Source organism: Hevea brasiliensis, chromosome 13, assembly GCF_030052815.1.
Source record: "Hevea brasiliensis isolate MT/VB/25A 57/8 chromosome 13, ASM3005281v1, whole genome shotgun sequence".
Taxonomy (NCBI): domain Eukaryota; kingdom Viridiplantae; phylum Streptophyta; class Magnoliopsida; order Malpighiales; family Euphorbiaceae; genus Hevea; species Hevea brasiliensis.
In genome coordinates this window covers 76,512,735-76,529,770 of record NC_079505.1, presented here as the reverse complement: position 1 = coordinate 76,529,770, position 17,036 = coordinate 76,512,735, and the positions used below count along the sequence as shown (strand labels likewise).

Here is a 17,036-nt window from a genome sequence, read left to right as displayed (position 1 = left end):
GTTTTGATCGGTTGGCTATATATGATTAGCCATTAGGTCTGCAGTGAAAGGGATGCATTTAGCTGTCTAATGAAGAAATAATTCTGCTATTTGGCTATATATTAACCGAATTATATTTTCTTAAGGGTACAGATAGCGGGTAAAAAGAAAACCACCACCACAGCACTGCACTGCACTGAACTCTTGAGTTTTATTTGGATTCTATTTATGTAGATATGAATTTTAAATATAAAATATTTAATTTAATATTATACTAAAATTCTATAATTGCTCATTTGAATAATATATTCAAATTTACATTAATTTTAAAAGCACATCTACCCGTACCCTAACAACAATGGTTTTCTCATTGTTATTCACAAAAACCATAGGCATCCAATAAGAATACGAAATTCCTGGAATCTGTAGAAAAGGCAGGACTTGGTATATTGATGCAGTTCATAAATGGCCATATAACTAGAAATCCCACACCCACCCCAAGAGAAAAAAGAAAAAAAAATATATATATATATATATATATATATATATTCCAGACCATACATCAAGTAATAGCTAGTACACTGGCAAGGCTTTTAATTCCATTTCTGGATATGATCATTCTACGACCTCAATCTTCTTTGACCTTTTGCGCAGAACTATTGGAGGACATTGCATATCACCCACTTTTGCAGGAACTATTACTATCTTTTCTAAGACCACTCCTTGTTTTTTTAGAAGTGACAAGAAATGAGCTTCATTTTCTGTTTCAGTAAATTGTTTCATCTTCACTTCCTTGAGACTAGGCATGCTGAGATCAATTGGTTTATTTAAGAGTTCCTCTGACAAACTCTCCTGGAGAACCAAAAAAACAATTATTTAAGATTTTCAACAAACTCAACCTCTATTGCAACTAGCGGTCCAGGTAAAAGTAATGCAAGAGTACTCACATCTTTGTCAATCTTGAAAAGATAATCAAGGATCATTGTCTCAATATTGGGAGCAAGCTTGAGCAATGCAGCCATCCCAAGAAGATCATATTGCGTGTATCCCGTTTGTAACTCTAAATGTTTGAGATTGTATAACAGAAAGCCTTCCGAAAAAAATTCATTTGGCACCAACTATGGACATAGATAACATTCAAGGAAAGATTATTAAAATAAAATTTGAACTGCTACTTTACCCAAAAAACACACTTCTAGCTGTAAATGATTGACAACCACAATCACAATGGCATGGTGTCCTTTAAATAATAAATAAAATATTGAGCGGTCAATATATCCATTAAGAGATAAAACACAATGAACAAAGTCACAAGGTTGAAGTAAGTCAGAAATTGTTATGCTCAATAGCCATAGAGACTTAGCCTACCAACCTTCAATAAGTATTCCAGAAAGACCACCAAGTCAACTTGCTTCTTACATTGATTAATCTATCAGGCACAACCTGTTGAGAGGCAGCTAAAATCTCCCAGTTATGCAATCCTGAAGCTAATGATTATTTTATAAATTTCATTGAATCTCAATAACAATCTAGCTGCAAATTATCAATCCTAGCAGCCAAAAACTTAAAATTAACAGTATGATATTGTATATTTTGGATGAAACAGTTAGTAAATATCCAGATGCTATAAGATTACTTAATCTGGAATTATATACATAAAAAAATCATAATAAATGATTCAAACTATATATGAAAAGTACTTATTTTGACAACTATTTTGGAACAAATAGAACTGTTGCACTTGATATGGTCTAATTTTATTAAGCTATATTGAAAGTGACCGTTATGCCCTTCTCATCCATTTCTAACTATGCAACTCTAGATATCAGGAATTATTAAAGGGTTTCAACCAAGCACCACAGATAAAAGAGAAGCATTTCTTTTTGTTGATGTGGCCAATTTTGCCTTGTATGATAACAGTTTAGTAGGTCATCCTAATGCAAGACCTACATATTTTAGGAAGAAATTTGGGATATTTAATTAAGTAATATTATTTTACTTATTTAGGAGTTTGTGTTGATTTAGCGTTCATTATTTTGGGATATTATAAATACTTAAGCAATCTAGGTATTTTGGTAGAAATTATTATTGACAATTGAGAATTAATCAAATTTGAGAGTCTATTACTCTATTTCTTTTTCCCTTTGAGTATCATTGCGTTCTGCCATGAAAAGAATGTCCAATGCAATATAACCCTCTTAAGAGTTAATAATTGTGGAAATTTTTGTGCCTTGAGCACTCTTTATGTCTAAGTATCTTATCAAATGGTCTACAAGTGTAGCTGTGGGATCAGTGGAACACTAAGTGAGTTCCTAGAACTTGATTGCAAACAAAAATAGGATAATGTTTTCTACTTGTAAACCGCAAACTGAATCTCCCTTAATATTCAAATATACTATACAAAGACATGAGTTTCCTGGTTGATTGGTCCATGAAAGTAAGTAATGGGGTAAACAGTGAGTTCCTAGAATTTAATTGCAGCCGAACTAAAACATGATAATCAGTATAACATACAAAATCAACAAACCTATAAATCTATGTACCATATAGCACATATGGACTCAGATCTTCACAATAAGAGAATTGTATGCAGTTAATAATGTTATCAACTAGTTAAACACATTAATATTGCTTAACTTCTTATACATATAGAAGTGAATTCATTGAGACACAATCAAAATGAGATTACTTGTAGTTTTGCGTTTATTTTGTTATTAGGAATGAATTCACAGAAAATTCCCAAAAATCAAACTGCCTGTGCAACAGAAAATAAACATTGATAACAATACAATGCTCATTGAAAGCACAATGACGATCTTGAATTTTCATGAAGCTCCTATGATCTTGAATTTTCATGAAGCTCCTATGTATGTCATGTAAGTGAACATTTGATTAGGCTTGGATGTTCCTATCTTTTGATCAAATGTTCGTGGGCACATAGTTCTTTTGACAGGTTACTAGTCTCCTCCAAATATTGTGTGGAAGCATATATATGTAAGCAACACAATCAAGTTTAGTTATGAAGCAAAACAAAGAAAATATGGCAAATTCACAGCAGAACATATTCAATACCTTAAACCACCAATTTTGTACCGCAAGACTCCTGATATGAGGTACTTGATCAAGCGTCCTCACAATCTTATTCCAGTACCCATAGTATTCGTCCCTTTTATGCCCAATAGAAGTATGAAAATGAACCAAAGAAGACAAATTCTTAATACAGCAATTCCCAACCTCGAACCAAACTATACTTAACGAAATAAGATTAGGACAATCAATCTCCAAATTCACTTCAATTTCGTTACGAATAAAGTACTTAAGCTCCAGCTCCTTCAATTTCCCAGAACAAACCTTCAAAGTATCCATGCCATAACAGTTCGCAAGCTCCAAAATCTCGAGATTGGGACACCCACTAATCAAATCCAAAGCCATCTGATCAGTCAAATAAATTTGATCAAGACAAATGGATTTCATCGACCAAAGACGCATGCTTGACATGTTAGTTGGCAATGTCAAATCACATCGAGTCAGCTTCAAGGCTCGAACCTTCCCATTTCTCATAGTGGAGAAGGGAAAATCGTAAGTATCCCACGAATGGGGTTCCTCGACATGGAAACTTTTATCGATGAAGAAATCAAGAACGAGCTCTTGAGCTCCGTTCTTGATCGCATAACGAATCCAGGAATCGACATGGAAACCGTAGCGATCTTCATAGATGAATTCGAGGCGGAATTTGATGAGAGGCGAATGGGAGCGGCAAACGAGGGTGCGGTCAATGAATTCGGCGAAGAATTGGCGGGTGGTGGAGGGGGTATTGTAGGGAGGGAAATCAGAGTAGGAGAAGTTTAGGGACGGAATTAATGACCAGAGAGGGCACCATTTTTTGGAGACCAAACTCGTTGTGATAGTGTCTAGGGTGGGCAGGAAAGAAAGGATGTGGAGGATGAGATGCTCAGGGAGATCGTCCCAGTTAACAGCGGCGGTTGTTGTGCCGGTGGCGCCGCTGGTAGCGGTGGCGGTGGAATCATGGTTTGGATCTTCCATTCACATTTCACAGTGGCTGACGTTTCATTTCAGCCTCGGTATGAGTCAGACATAACCTTTTTTTTTAATAATTTTTTTCTTTTATTTTATATATATATATATATATATATATATATATACACGTTTTTTTACTTAATAAATTAAATAATTAATTTTTTTGAATAAATTAAATAATTAAATAATGCTTATCTACTAATACATGAAATTAATACCAACTATAATTTAGGGAGATGGGAGAATTGAGATTAAATTTTTAATTATTATATTTACTAAAATGATTAGTTTTTGGGGACTTGTACTTGCAATATAATTTTATATAATTATACTAAAAATATAATTTATAAATATATTTAACTTATTATAGTTATATCTTATATATGAATTTTACTTTTTAATGTAACTTTATATCTATAAATATTTAAATTTATAAAATAATATCTTAATTTTTTAAAATAAATTATCATAACGTAACTAAAGAAAATATTAAGAAATCAAAATTTAATTAAATATCGATTTTCATTCCCATTCTACTCAATTGAATATATGTGAATTTTAACCATCATTAATTATATTAACAATTAATTATGAATTTTATAAAAAATTTAAAATTTAAAGTTTTAGTAAAATCTTAATAGTCTCTAATATTAAAATAATATTATTTAGTTGTCTAGCATAGCTTGGCTCTTTAACTGAAAGCATATTATTTACTTAATAAATATAAATTTAAATCTCAAATTTTCAATTCTCTTATTAAAAAAATATTTAATTTAATTTTAAAGTTTTATAAAAAAATTAAATTTCTAGTGAATTTCCATTAAAAAAAATCTTATGTCCAATTGAAATAAAAAAAAATTAACAATATCATTTATAAATTTAAAATTATATAATTACTCCTTTTCTTTCAAAAAATAGGCTTATTTTTCTGTTTTGTTTATCTTAATTTATATTTTTTTTATTTTAAAATAGTAACTTATTTATTAGTTTATTAATATGCGTTTATTTAATATGTATTTAAAAATAAAATTTATTAATTTAAAGAATAAATTAGTAACATTAGTTGCCTAATGTATAATGAAGTAACATGGGTGAAGGGAATATTAGAAAAACTAATAAAATTTATTTAATTGTATTAACCACAATTTTTTAAAATTATATTAAAATAAAAGTAAATTTATTTTTATGGAATAGGAAGAATATAAATTCTTATGTACTGAAAATGTCCCTATCAACAAACTTTTGTAGAAACAATGGATGAAGATAATATTTCGGTTGAAGCGGTCATGTCTCTCTCTGAGAGTTAGGTTTTCCTCTTGTTCTTTACAAGCTTTGTTTTCGTTTTTTGTTTTTGATACTCTGTTATTGCTATAATGGATGAAGATAATATTTCGGTTGACATGGCCAATCTCTCTGTGAAAGGTGAGTTGGATGGTGGTGTGGTTCTTCCTGTGGAGGAGGTTCTCCCTGATGTGACATCTAATGATCTTTGTTTGGTTGGTCATTTTCTTGCGGATTGAGCGATTAATTTTCTAGCAATGAAACAGACGCTTGCATCTTTATGGCATCCAACATTGGGCATGACAGTGAAGGACCTTCAAGGCGGGCTTTATGTTTTTCAGTTCTTCCATGAAGTGGATATGAACAGGGTCTTAGATATGTGCCCTTGGACATTTAACAATCAATTACTAATTATAGAAAAGGTGGTGGGTTGTAGGCATCCTTCAAAGGTTCCTCTTTTCCATGTTTATCTATGGCTGCAGGTCCATGGTTTACGTAGTGGATTTATGTCAGCAAGATGTGCTCAAAGGATTGGCAATGATGTGGGTGAATTTGTAAGTGTCGATCCTAATAATTTCACTGGGTTGTGCAGGTCTTATATGAGGGTTCGAATTCGTCATGATGTTCAAAGGCCTTTGCATAAAGGAACTCGGCTTAAATAAGAAGGTGATGAATGGTTTTCTGTGACTTTTTGCTATGAACATTTGTCTACCTATTGCTTTATTTGTGGCCTTCTTGGACATAGAGAACGTTTTTGTCCAAAACTTGTTGAACGGAGCAAGGTTCCTTTGCAGCAGTTGTATGGTCCTGAGTTGCGTGCTGTTTCTCGCTGATCACAGATGAATATTGGTGCAAAGTGGCTTAGGGAAGAACCACCGTCTATGGAGGAGATGGAGGCTATTTCCGGTCAAGTTGCTCAGTTTGGTAACCGTGAGTCTTTTGAGCCTAAAAATCTGCTGATTTTGAATGGTATTGGAGGGATACGGGAGATAATAGTGGAGGTGATCATGTTTCTGACTTAGGAGGAAGTTCAAATTTGAATTTGATACCTTTTAAAGATATTGTTGATGGAGTTATGCTAATGGACCCAAAAAGAAAACGTTTGGGCTTAGGTTCAGGCTTCTAACATGGCCCATACAGCAAATTCATCTGAGGAGGGTGGAACTTATCCAAAAAACTTGACATCAGCGGGCACTAGACACTAGGCCCACCGAAAGAAATGAGTTGTTTAAGCTAGAACTGTCGTGGGCTGGGCAACCCTCGAGCAGTTTAGACTCTGAGAGAAATTGTCCAAGATAAAAAGCCTTCTCTTCTTTTTCTTATTTAAACTCTCTGTGCTAGTTCTAAAATTAATGAAATAAAAGTGTTATTGGGCTACGATTCTTTCTTTTGTGTTAATGCTATAGGCCATAGTGGAGGCCTAACCCTTTTTTGGAAATCAACGAGTTCAGTCTCTCTTCTCAGCTCCTCTTCTTCTCATATTGATGTCACACTCGATGTTCAAGGTATTGGGCCATGGCGTCTAACTGGCTTCTATGGCAAGCCGGATAGGAGTCGAAGGGTTGAATCATGGTAATTATTATGAAATTTAGCTTTAGAATGCTCTCTCCCTTGGGTTGTGATGGGGGACTTTAATGATCTTTTAGCTTCACAAGAGAAGCAAGGTGGACTTCCTCACCCAAATTGGCTTCTTCAAGGGTTTCGGCAAGCAGTTGAGGATACTGGATTATTTAATCTCCCAATGAGTGGTTACAAATTTACTTGGGAGAATGGTAGGGATTCGGATAGTTGTGTGGAGGAAAAGTTAGATCGGTTTCTCGTTTCAAGTTCTTGGCATAGCAAATTTCTACATTCTATTACTTATTCCCTTAAAGTTACGTCTTCTGATCATCTCCCAATCTATCTGGAGTTGAAGGTCTTTGCTCCTCGTAGGCAAGCTCGTCTGTTCAGGTATGAGAATCTGTGGAATCGGGAGCCTGATTGTAGACATCTAGTGGAGGAGTGTTGGTTGGATAATTCTTCATGGGATGTGTTGGCGAAGCTTCAAAAGTGTAGTTCTATGCTCGATAGCTGGGGGCAATCACTTCATAATCTATTTAAGGCTGATATTGATAATTGTAAAAGGGATATGAAACTTTATTGTGGAGCTAGTGATCTAGTATATAAGAATTGATTTTTGGCTGCCAGGAATCGTTTCTTTGAACTATTGACCCAGAAAGATATGTACTGACGTCAGAGAGCCAAGGAGTTCTGGCTTCGTGAAGGGGACTAATATACACGGTATTTTCACACCATGGTAACGATTAGATAAAAAAAGAATCGTATTGAATGACTGAAAGATAATTTTGGTCATTGGCAGAATTGGGATTCCAATCTTGCTTCTGTCATATCTGAATATTTTACTGATTTTTTTCGATCTCAGGCGGCTAGTAGTGCTCTGTTCTTTCTCATGTTCCTAGAAAAGTTGATGATTTGCAGAAATCTATGCTATTGGACTCTTTTTCGGTAGAGGAAGTCAGAGCAGTAGTTTTCAGTATGAAGGCGGACAAATCACCAGGCCTAGATGGTTTCAATCCTGGGTTTTTCCAACATTATTGGGATGTTGTGGGTCCTGAAATATCTCAGCTTTGTATATCGATTCCTCTAAGTCTTAATGAGACAGTAATAGTTTTGATTCTAAAGAAATCTTTGCCTGAGTCTATGTCTGATTTGAGGCCAGTTGCCCTATGTAATGTGATCTACAAGATTGTTTCGAAGATGTTAGCTAATCGCCTTAAGATGATTTTGCCTTCTTTGGTTTCTACTAATCAGAATGTTTTTGTTGCTGGTCATAACATCCATGATAATAGTGTTGTGGCTTATGAAGTTATGCATTTTTTTCGCCAGAAAACTAGAGGCAAGGAAGGTTGGGCAGCTCTTAAGATGGACATTAGCAAGGCTTATGATCGCATTGAGTGGTCATTTTTACGAGATATTATGCTTACTATGGGCTTCTCGACTCGCTTTGTGGATTTGATTATGGCTTGTGTGTCTACTGTAGCTTATAAAGTTTTGCATCAGGCTAGAATTCTGGACCCTATTTACCCAGAGCGTGGTTTGCACCAGGGTGACCCTTTATCACCTTATTTATTCATCCTATGTACTGAAGGGCTTTCTACTTATATTCAGTATCATGTTAGCTCGGGTGCTTTGCATGGCATATCAATTTGTCGAGGTGCACCCTCTGTTTCCCATTTATTCTTTGCAAACGATAGTCTATTATTCTTTAAAGCTACTAGTGCGGAAGTAGGTGTGGTAAACTCTATTATCTCTGACTATGCTATGGCTTTGGGCCAACTTATCAATTTTTCCAAGTCTTTATTATGTTTTAGCGCTAATACTTCTCCAGCTGTGTGTGATTCTATCACTAATATTTTACATGTTGTTGAGCATGACAATATTGGTAATTACTTAGGGCTTCCTACAGTTGTTGGAAGGAATAAGAAGAAGGTGTTTCAATTTGTAAAGGACAAAGTTTGGTGTCAGTTACATTCATGGAGTCGTCGCACTCTTTCTAGGGTGGGTAAAGAGATTTTGTTGAAAATAGTGTTACAAGCTTTGCCCAACTATGTCATGAAACTCTTCTTGTTGCCAAAGACTTTGTGTGAGGAGTTACAGCGTACTATGATGGCTTTTTAGTGGGGCAAAGGGATTAATCATGAGCGGTGCATCCATTGGTTGGGATGGGATCGGTTGTGTTACCATAAATCTTTGGGTGGGCTTGGTTTTAAAAAGCTCCATCAGTTTAATTTGGCTATGCTTGGTAAGATGGTGTGGTCATTGGTTGTGAATCTTGACTATTTGGTAGCTCGGCTCTTAAAGGCAAAATATTATCTAGAGTCTTCTTTTTTGACAGCTCCCTTAGGATCTTTGCTGAGTTACATTTGGCGTAGTATCCATGCTACTCAATCTCTTATATGTTCTAGTTTATGTTGGCATATTAGAACAGGTAACCAAGTTAATATCTGGTCAGATGCCTGGCTTAGAGACCCAGATAATGGTTTTGTTACCACTCAGCTATGGCTGACTCTGGTGTGCAAGTCGTTGCTGATTTGATTTACCATGGGTCTTGGAATGTCCCTCTCATTAATTCTCTTTTTAATCAATGGGATAGGGCCTTAATCCTCTCTATTCCTTTGTCATCTTCCTGGCCCCCAGATCGAATTTGTTAGAAGTTGGAGTCAAAAGGTATATTTACCATTAGAAGTGCTTACAAGTCTCTTGTTTGGGATTCTAGATTAGGAGGTTCGAATGATTCTCGACTTTTGTGGAAAAAGCTTTAGAATATGCATGTTCCTCCGAAGGTGAAGAATTTCATATGGCGAGCTGCAAATAATGTGCTGCCATGTCTATCTTCGCTTTTGGCCAAACATGTCTCGGTGACAGATATCTGCCCTTTGTGTCATGGCAATTCTGAGACTATTTTACATATTCTTGTTTCTTGCCCTTTCTCTATGTCAGTTTGGATGGCCTCACCACTGGGGTGGTTTAATCCTTCTACTGATAATTTTTTTGGTTGGCTATCAAGCTTTCTAAATAGAAAGGGGGTTGTGGATATAGCTTTGGGTTTGTTTATTTACTGGTCACTCTGGAATTTCAGGAATGATAAAGTCTGGAATGGTATGCTCCTTACAGCATATCAGGTTTGGCAGTGGGCAAATTTCGCTTTTCATGAATGGCAAGCTGTTCAACCAAATGTCCTCCTGCTGCTTCTCAGTCTTTGATCAGGCGTTGGTCTAAGTCTTCTCGTGATTGGCTAAAGATTAATGTTGATGCTACCACGACAATTCCGGATTTTTTTTTTAATGTGGGATTCATAGCACGGGATTGGAATGTTAGCTTCTTGGCAGCAAAGAACATGGTATTGCAAGGTAATTTAATGGCAAAGGAGGCTGAAGTTGTTGGTATCAAAGAGGCACTCAGTTGGGTGCTTTCCAAGGGTTGGTCACAAGTTGTAATTGAATCTGATGCTTTAGGAGTAATTCAGGCTCTCAAGGATCCCTCTTATTAGGATTCATCTTCTTTTGGCTTGCTTATTTTGCATTGTAAGTGTCAATTGTCTGAGATTGATTCAGTTATTTTTGCATATGTTTACAGGTTTATGAATGGTGTGGCTCATAGGTTAGCTAGAGCGACCCATTCTATGTCAGATGTGGGTGAATGGATTGACCATCCACCAGATTTTATTGTTCAGGCTCTGTCTGAGGACTTTTATTAATATTATCCCTATTATTTTCAAAAAAAATAATATTTGAGTCTATTAATGAAATTTATTTTTTTTAGTCTAAAATATTTTTGCCAAAAGGAAAATTTACCTTCTTGATTCAATAATAAAATAAAATAATGACTACTTAAAAAATAACTTGTTGTTTAAACTCTGTTTGAATAAGGTTGGAAAAAGGATAAATTAAAAAAGGATAAGAAAGGCTGATGGGAGAAGGGAAGAGTAAGGAGGAATGATGAGGTAAAGAGGATTACAATAAAAAATTTGCTGTTTAAAAATGAGTGGATTTTTTTATGTATATCCATTATCACTAGCACAAAAATATGCCGGCATATCTAATATATTAATGAAGAATTTAATTGTATGTTATGAAAAAATATCATACCGTAAAATGTTGTAAATATTATTATAAAAGATGGAAATTAAAATCTTAGAAATATCATTATGTTTTAAGAATGATAGTGTGTTGTTTATGAAATTTTTTTATGAGTATGGGCCTGTAATATAAAAGAAAGGATATTGCATGGATTAGCTTAGACAATCTCTTCAATACTTAAGTCGGCAATGATATTTGAGAATGAGAGAATAAAATTGATGACTAGAGAATAATGTAACGTACTTGATTGTGGAACTCCTTATATAAGTATTGGATTAGGCATTTGATAGATTTATATTGTTATTATAATTATAATAGAATATTCACGTATTAAAGGAAATCGGATACAAGTATAATTCAGAATCACGAATTAAATGGCATACTTATATTTAGCACATAGAGTTTATTAGTATATTTATTGTTCGATTTAGGCAAATATCATGACATGATATCCAGACCATAACATTTGGAATTATACACGAGTCCAAACCATACTTGTAAGACTAAACTAATACATGGTTCAAGCGTTGGATCTTCAGTTACTTGGAATCTAAACCATGTAGTCACATACCCGAACACCCAAGTTAGGCTTGGCTTGGCACGGCTAGCCATAATGACAATCGGATAGCTCAGCTTAATTCACTCATGAATAGGCAATTGCTTGGAAAATCATTAACTAACTTGACTTGAGATACTCTTGCCTAGAATCTTGGGATCCAATATCACATTAAGACTAGATGTCTCAGGATCTCAGAAATGTTGCATAACATCTTACACGGCTCCATAGTTAGCCTATATAAGGTAACATAGCTCCAGACATGCTTACTATGCTAAAAATCACTATGCATTTACTCTTTCTTTAAGCTTTCAATCTCTCAATCACAATATTAATTTGAGTGTCGAAGTGATTGTCTAAGGCCACCAACCTCACACCTTTTTTTGTTTGCAAGATCCAAGTATTAATACAAGGACTCATGGCAGCATTAGATAAATTATTACTTTATCTGTTTACCTACAAAGTAATGATGATAATAGGCCAATCAGATAAATCTATGGTGTATGTCACGACCCAAATTTGGGCTGGAGTGGCACTAGGATTTAGATCAACATAAAGTCTCCAAAGCCTGTGTTAAGCCTAACTATTCTCTAGCCCAATCATAAAGCCCATATTTGAGCACAATTTCAAGAAATCAATAGAATAGAGTCTAACTATAAAATGGACTACCCAACGGGGAGTTTTTAGCTCACCCGACCTAGGATTACAAAATAAAATCATTTGAAGAGCTCAACTCACCCTTACAATCATCAACAACTCAATATGGTCGTTGGGAGCTTAGCTCCCTCATCCATATAACCCATTTAGTCCACAAACCCACATATACAGAATCAATAAGTTACAGACTCAAAATAATAATCTATTACAATCCCAAGTTAAATAAAATATCTTCTAACGCATGCGGAGTTCAAGAATTTTTAAATTTACAACACAAACATAGATAGAATATCTAATAAACCTGCGAGATAGGAAGCAGGTTACACACAAGAAAGAGTCCTCCTGTGGCCTAGAAAAATGGGTGAATAAGAGTGAGTATTTAACTCATAGAGTAAGATATTTATTTTACATACAAGTTCTATAACTACCTAAGTATGGTGCATCTCTGAGAATGATTGCAACACCTTCACACAGTTTAAACAGGTCAAGTCATAATCACATCAAAAGCAATTTGGAGCACTCATGCACCCGTGTGTCAATCTATACTCACACATATAAATATGAGAGCTGATCTCCTATACAGCTCTCTTAGTTCTAACCTCTGCCAGCGAGATCAACTCAAGCCGGACTTTCTCTTAGTATTCAAATGTGGCAGCCAACGAGATTAACTTAAAACTGTGCCTACTCTGACTTATCCATAATAAGGATTGGGTCTTAGTGAGTCACGTTTCAGCCGCATCTATCCATCCTATCCATATCCATATACACACCACATGCACATCAACTCACACACGCAGCTCCAGATCGCTATAAAGCAATAATCGCAGCAACATCATCAAATACAAATGCAATACAAGGCGTGCCTAGCAAGTATCTATGTGCATATATCTATAAGTGATGCATGGACATGCCTTGAATACATAATAATATTGAAATTTCTACTCACAGTACTTCACAAATCACTGCAGAGGCTGGGCGAAGGAAGAAGGCTGACCTGGCTCACAAAAAAAAATTATATTACAAACTGATCAATATTAAATTCAAAACAAAGCTTTAAATAGACAAAAGACACTCTAATTTATGTCAAAAATTCAGTAGAGTTTTTTCTATACCTAAGACCTATCCAACTTACAAAGGGGTTCAAATAGCACTTCTAAAGACACACATCATCTCAACACAACACATGACCCCTCCTGGGTCCTCCAACTTAGGCAAATCCCACACTATCTAATAATTCAATTATAAGGCTTAAGATAGACATTTTGCAAAAGTCATTCAAACTAGCTCTAAAGATGCTAAAATTTCATCCCGCGGTCCTTAATAATATTTTAAAGTTATTGCGAAAGGAATCACAATTTTCTGATCACCCACGAATATTTCATGAATTTTGATTTTAAACCTGGTATTAGACAAAAATTGAGCAATTTAGAGTTTGGGTTTAGTTATGCCAAATCTTACACCTGAAATGCATCTAGAACATCTGAAAATACTAGGATTGACTATAATATTGACCAGGTTCTAGGACGGGCTATCGGGCAGTCAGATTTGCCCAGAAACTCAGTCCCGATGCCAATGAGCTATTGTCTATCCAATCACACCTAAATTATGCCAAAAAATTATTAATAATTATCATAAAATTATTTTTAATTTTTGAGAATTGAAAAAGTCCAAAAATCTGACCAAGTGATCTAGATCGTACGATGATCACCTTTTTCAAATGATGTCCGATCAGAGTAGGGCCGGTCCCATCTCGAAGGTTTCATTGCTCTAAGTCCATCAGTGGTCTCAGTTTTTTGATCGAAGAGTCGGATAGCCGGAAAAGTGGCTAAAAAGCTTGAAAAATACTCATTTTCTCTCTCCTTATTTTGTGTGATTTTGACAACCACTAGTGCCATTACTGGTCAAAAAAGAGAGAGGGGTTGAACGGCACCTGCCTTACCATCGCTGGTTGTTAGAAATGGCTCAGGTGGTCGTGGAAAGTTTGAGCAGCACATTCCCTTTCCTCATGGTTTCCCTCGCTAGTTGCTGCTTTCCATTGCTGTCCAGTGGGTGGTTATCATCGTCTGGGCATGGGGGTTGGGAACGGTGGCACTAGTGATGATCAGTTGCAAGTCGTCGGCAAAAATGGAGGAGGGAAGGAAAGGGTGATCGAGAGAGATGAGAGAAGGGGGGGGGGGTGTGCTGTGCACTGCGTTTTGAAGTTGGTTTTTTTTTCAACTTTTAATTACATTTCCAGTCCTTGAACTTTTCGGGTTCATTCAAATAGGTCCAAAATTCTTTTTCAATTAGGTCCCAAATGCAATTATGTGCTTAGTTAAACAACAACAACAACAACAACAACAACAATAACAACAACAACAATAATAATAATAATAATAATAATAATAATAATAATAATAATTTGAATCAAACCTTAAAACTAAGATTGAAAATAATGAAATAATACTTATATTTTGATAATTGATTTAACATTAATTTATAAAACCAACCATTCCAATTTAAATAAGGCTATTAAATAATTTATAAGGTATGTTTAGAAATAACATTCATTTAAATTTCTAAATAATAGTAATTTTATTAAAATAGCATCCAATTAAAATATTTTATTAAAAATAATATTTTGAATTTAAGAAATAGAATTTATGAAAAATCGGATTGTTATATTCTTCCCCCCTTAAAAAAATTTGTCCCCGAATTTTTAAATAAACAAGGGATATTGGAAAGAAGGTTATTGGGATAGGTGAGAGCATTTACTCCTTCAGCTATGCAAATATGATTAAAACACTTTATTTTTCAAATTCTTCGCATACTATAGATCACATTCTACTGCTCTCTAACTCTTCTATAGTGTCCTAGCTATCATCATTATTCTGTAGCGGAATCCTTACCTCTAACTATTCATTGACCATTTTTCTGACATCTCAAGTACTCACTATACTTCCATCATGCTTGACTTGATATCTCATAACTTTAATCAACTTTGGTGCTTACCTCTCTTTCATTGTGCCCTAACGTGTCTCTTAGTGACTTCAGTCCTCATTCCTCTGTTTCAACAATCTCTGCTCCTTAAAGACATGACTTATGTTCCTTATCCTATAGTATCTTATGAGATGCTCTCCTGTAGCACCTATCATAGGCATCTCGTTCGAAATATTTACTTATCTTATGACCTCAATAGTCAACACCTATGCATCTTTTCACTCCCATGATACTTCGAATTTCCAATCTACTTTATGTAATTACTAAGATCCTTAGACTAACTCTTATTCATCTTATGTAACTAGTCATGTAAACCTCCATCCAAGTGTTGAACATCCATATTCTGTCTGTCAATATTAGAAAGTGGACTGGGTCTCTTCTCTGACCTGACACAAGTCTATGTATTCCATGACAACCCAGTTAATGCGACTTAATCACTCCTCACTCCTTCTCTGAAATAAAAGTATCTTGACTTCTTCCTAAAGCTTTTTATTGTGTGTCGTACTTTCTGATACATTAGCACTTAGATCAAGACTCTACTACTCCTTTAATATGCCAATTTACTATAGCTCATTATAAACATCCCTTAGTGTGTCTCTAGCATACTTATCCTTCTTATTCTCATTATTGTAACCAACTCTATTGAGTTTCTCTCCTGTCCTTTGGATCTTATCCACTTCCTTTTTCCTATTTCTATTATTGTTTGGATCTTATCCACTTCCTTTTCCCTATTTTTACTATTGTTGATATCTTTTCAACCTATTATACTTATTTTTTAACCTTTATCCTCTATGTGACACCCCTTGCCCGTTTACAGTGTAGCCGAGCAAGGTGTGCCACATTCGGTGTTGGAGTACCCTATCTTGTCTTGTCTTATACTGTATTAATTTAAATCCATGTATTTGTATTATCCCATTTGTTGAATTTTTTTTTTCTTTTATCACTTCTTATTTTCTTGGAGACCCAGATAGAGTCTCATCTATTATATTAGCGTATGGCGAGTTCCAATATTTACCTGTTAAAAATCTCATATCGTATATCATATTATCCATCTCATTCTTTTCCATATCATATCTTATCATCATGGCTCATATAAATTTCAAGTAAACATTCTTCATTCCATTCATATAAAATCCATTTACAATAATAAAATTTATATATAACAATTTACAATTTATTTACAATCCCAAAATGAATTACATCCCATTTATGTACAATGATCAAAATGCAATAATCTAAGTATACATGGGCCCTACCAAAAATAAAATGCTGAGTTGACACCCACACAATGGCATATTTGATCCAAAATCCTATATAGGCACTACTGCTGCTATTGCTGCTGCTGGTGGTCTCCTGTACCTACGCGTGGTAAAACCAACGCACTAAGCGAATTGCTTAGTAGTATATAATTTAAAATAAAAATAACTAAATAATTTAAGATAATGATTACTAAATAATTTAAGATAATGATTCTATGTATGATTTCATAAAGTTTGAGTCATTTATACATTTAATGAACTTTGGGAGCAATTATAATTATCAGGATCTTTTCTGCTCATTTATCTCATATTCAGTCTTATTAATTTCATATCAGTGATCTCTTTATATAATTATTTAATTTTTAAAACTCATTTCTCATTTCTGTGCCCAAGTAACCTATAACAAACTATAAAGACTGGATACACGGGAGTATACTAGTTAGACATCCGTATATCTATCATGTATACATCGGTCATATCAGGCACAAGGCCAGCGGATAGGCATGAAACCAGAAATCAAATCAGGCACAATAGCCAACGGGCAGGCATAAAGCCTAAAGAACAACCATATCAGACAAATGTTGTCTATCAATGATCATTCCTGTGGGCAGTACTACAATCTAGAGTCCCTAATTGGTATACCAATCG

At 34.7% G+C, this 17,036-nt stretch overlaps 1 protein-coding gene across 1 annotated transcript; it reads right to left on the bottom strand.

The window, feature by feature from the left end:
* Positions 1-403: 403 nt before the first annotated feature.
* On the bottom strand, positions 404-4,107 carry LOC110632909 (F-box/LRR-repeat protein At3g26922). Its single transcript, XM_021781287.2, has 3 exons — positions 3,052-4,107; positions 927-1,097; positions 404-831 (listed from the first exon to the last, which is right to left on the bottom strand). The coding sequence occupies exons 1-3, from the start codon at positions 4,021-4,023 to the stop codon at positions 595-597; spliced, it is 1,380 nt and encodes a 459-aa protein (XP_021636979.2). The 5' UTR covers positions 4,024-4,107; the 3' UTR covers positions 404-594.
* Between the last annotated feature and the right edge of the window lie 12,929 nt (positions 4,108-17,036).

What these genes read in the sequence shown, in the direction of transcription:
- LOC110632909 (XM_021781287.2), bottom strand. Translation starts at nt 4,023, where the DNA reads ATGGAAGATCCAAACCATGATTCCACCGCCACCGCTACCAGCGGCGCC. An exon ending in TACAAAATTGGTGGTTTAAG is followed by an intron (nt 1,098 to 3,051) that starts GTATTGAATATG and finishes CTATGTCCATAG; the next exon opens with TTGGTGCCAAATGAATTTTT. An exon ending in TTTTCAAGATTGACAAAGAT is followed by an intron (nt 832 to 926) that starts GTGAGTACTCTT and finishes TTGGTTCTCCAG; the next exon opens with GAGAGTTTGTCAGAGGAACT.